The sequence below is a fragment of the Acanthisitta chloris genome, unplaced genomic scaffold (assembly GCF_000695815.1).
Source record: "Acanthisitta chloris isolate BGI_N310 unplaced genomic scaffold, ASM69581v1 scaffold43530, whole genome shotgun sequence".
NCBI classification, from domain to species: domain Eukaryota; kingdom Metazoa; phylum Chordata; class Aves; order Passeriformes; family Acanthisittidae; genus Acanthisitta; species Acanthisitta chloris.
Window position 1 is genome coordinate 27,178 of NW_008651964.1, and position 1,469 is coordinate 28,646.

The following is a 1,469-nucleotide window of genomic DNA, read 5'->3' on the forward strand; positions in this document are numbered from 1 at the left end:
TTAATTAAAGTCAGTGGTTTCTTTTATGTTAATCATATATTTTTATTTCAAAGTATTATTTTAATGGAAAAATTCTAACACTGATAATTCATATTATGAATAATAGAAGCAAAATCTTGAAGAAACATTATTTGCATATTAGTGTGCTCCACAAGTATGTAACTACAGGATCCTCACTACATCCCAGTGAAACAGGTAGGTTTTTCTTCCTACAAGTGGGTCAAGGAGCTCCCAGAAGTCAAGTAGTCTGTGCAGAGTGAAATCTGGATTAGGATTGAAGACTTCTGGGGTTGGTATACCAATACAGCAAAGAGATGGACCTTCTTTTCATGGCTGTAGTCACGTTCAGGCTTGCTGTGTGCCTTCCCCAATTGCCACCTCAGGAGCAGAACTTATCATGAGCACCTCTGTAGCTGGACACCACGAGGCACATATTCACTCCAGGCTGAGTACAGATATGAGATATCAGGAGTGGTTTCAGCGCTGAACAGATGAATGTTTTTCTGACTTATCTTTGGACAGGTAACAGAGAAAGATGTAAAAGTTTGATGTCCTTCCTTTCAATTTAACATTTCTCTGTCCTGTACAAAGGTGTGATGTTTGCAATACCCACAGTCATGTCAGAAGGGCATTTGGGTTGGTATTTCTCCTCCCCAGCTCTCTCTGATGATGAATCAGATGGCAGCAGCATGTTCAGTACTGACAGCCACAATCAAGTTGCCCCTGGCTGCAGAGAAGGTGGCAGGACAAGACCTGCCAGGTGACCTGGGCCTTCCTTGGTCAAGCACTGAAAAAAAAATTCCTGAATTGAGTTGCTGTGGGAGGGAGGACAGGAAGGCTGCTGAAAACCAGAGCTTTGCAAAGTATGTTAGGGAGCACTGGCAGGGAGAACCTTCAGCTTCTTCATCATGCAGCATCTTCTTTGATTGTTTAGGAAATGGGACTGTGTTGGAAAGGACTCCCTGGAGATGCTTTTCCCAAATGTCTCCTGAGGTATTCAGCCATTTACAGTAATTTCTCAGAGGAAATCAGAATAAAATATAGCATCTGCCAGCCCAAGGCAAACACACACAGAAGCAGTTTCACCTCATTGCAGTAGTCAATGCTTATAAGTGAAGGAGAAATGACTGCTCTTATTTTGGATATACCTTCTTTGATGGCATCTTCTTCTCCCCACAAAATGAAATCACCTTTTTATACAGAGCGATTAAGCGGTCTTGGCCCAATTTAAAAGCAATGAAGACAATTTCCATGCCAATAATAATATAGAGAGAAAAAAACAAGAAAAACTTGGGGTGTTCCAGTTGTGTATCTCCAAATCCAATAGTGGTCAAAGTGATAAAGCAGAAATAAAAGGCTTCCTGAAAATCCATTCTGTTTTCCCAGTTTGGAAGAATAGCAGCTGCACAGGAGATGTACACAAAGATAACGAGCACCATTAATAGAATGGGCACATCTAACTTCTCTAA

The 1,469-nt window shown here is 41.1% G+C and overlaps 1 protein-coding gene across 1 annotated transcript in view; it reads right to left on the reverse strand.

Moving 5' to 3' along the window:
- Positions 1 to 1,133: 1,133 nt before the first annotated feature.
- Positions 1,134 to 1,469, reverse strand: part of KCNK18 (potassium channel, subfamily K, member 18) — a 4,492-nt gene continuing 4,156 nt past the window's right edge. Inside the window, exon 3 of the mRNA XM_009075113.1 lies at positions 1,134 to 1,469. This exon is cut by the window's right edge and continues 464 nt beyond it. Coding sequence (XP_009073361.1) covers positions 1,134 to 1,469 — 336 coding nt within the window.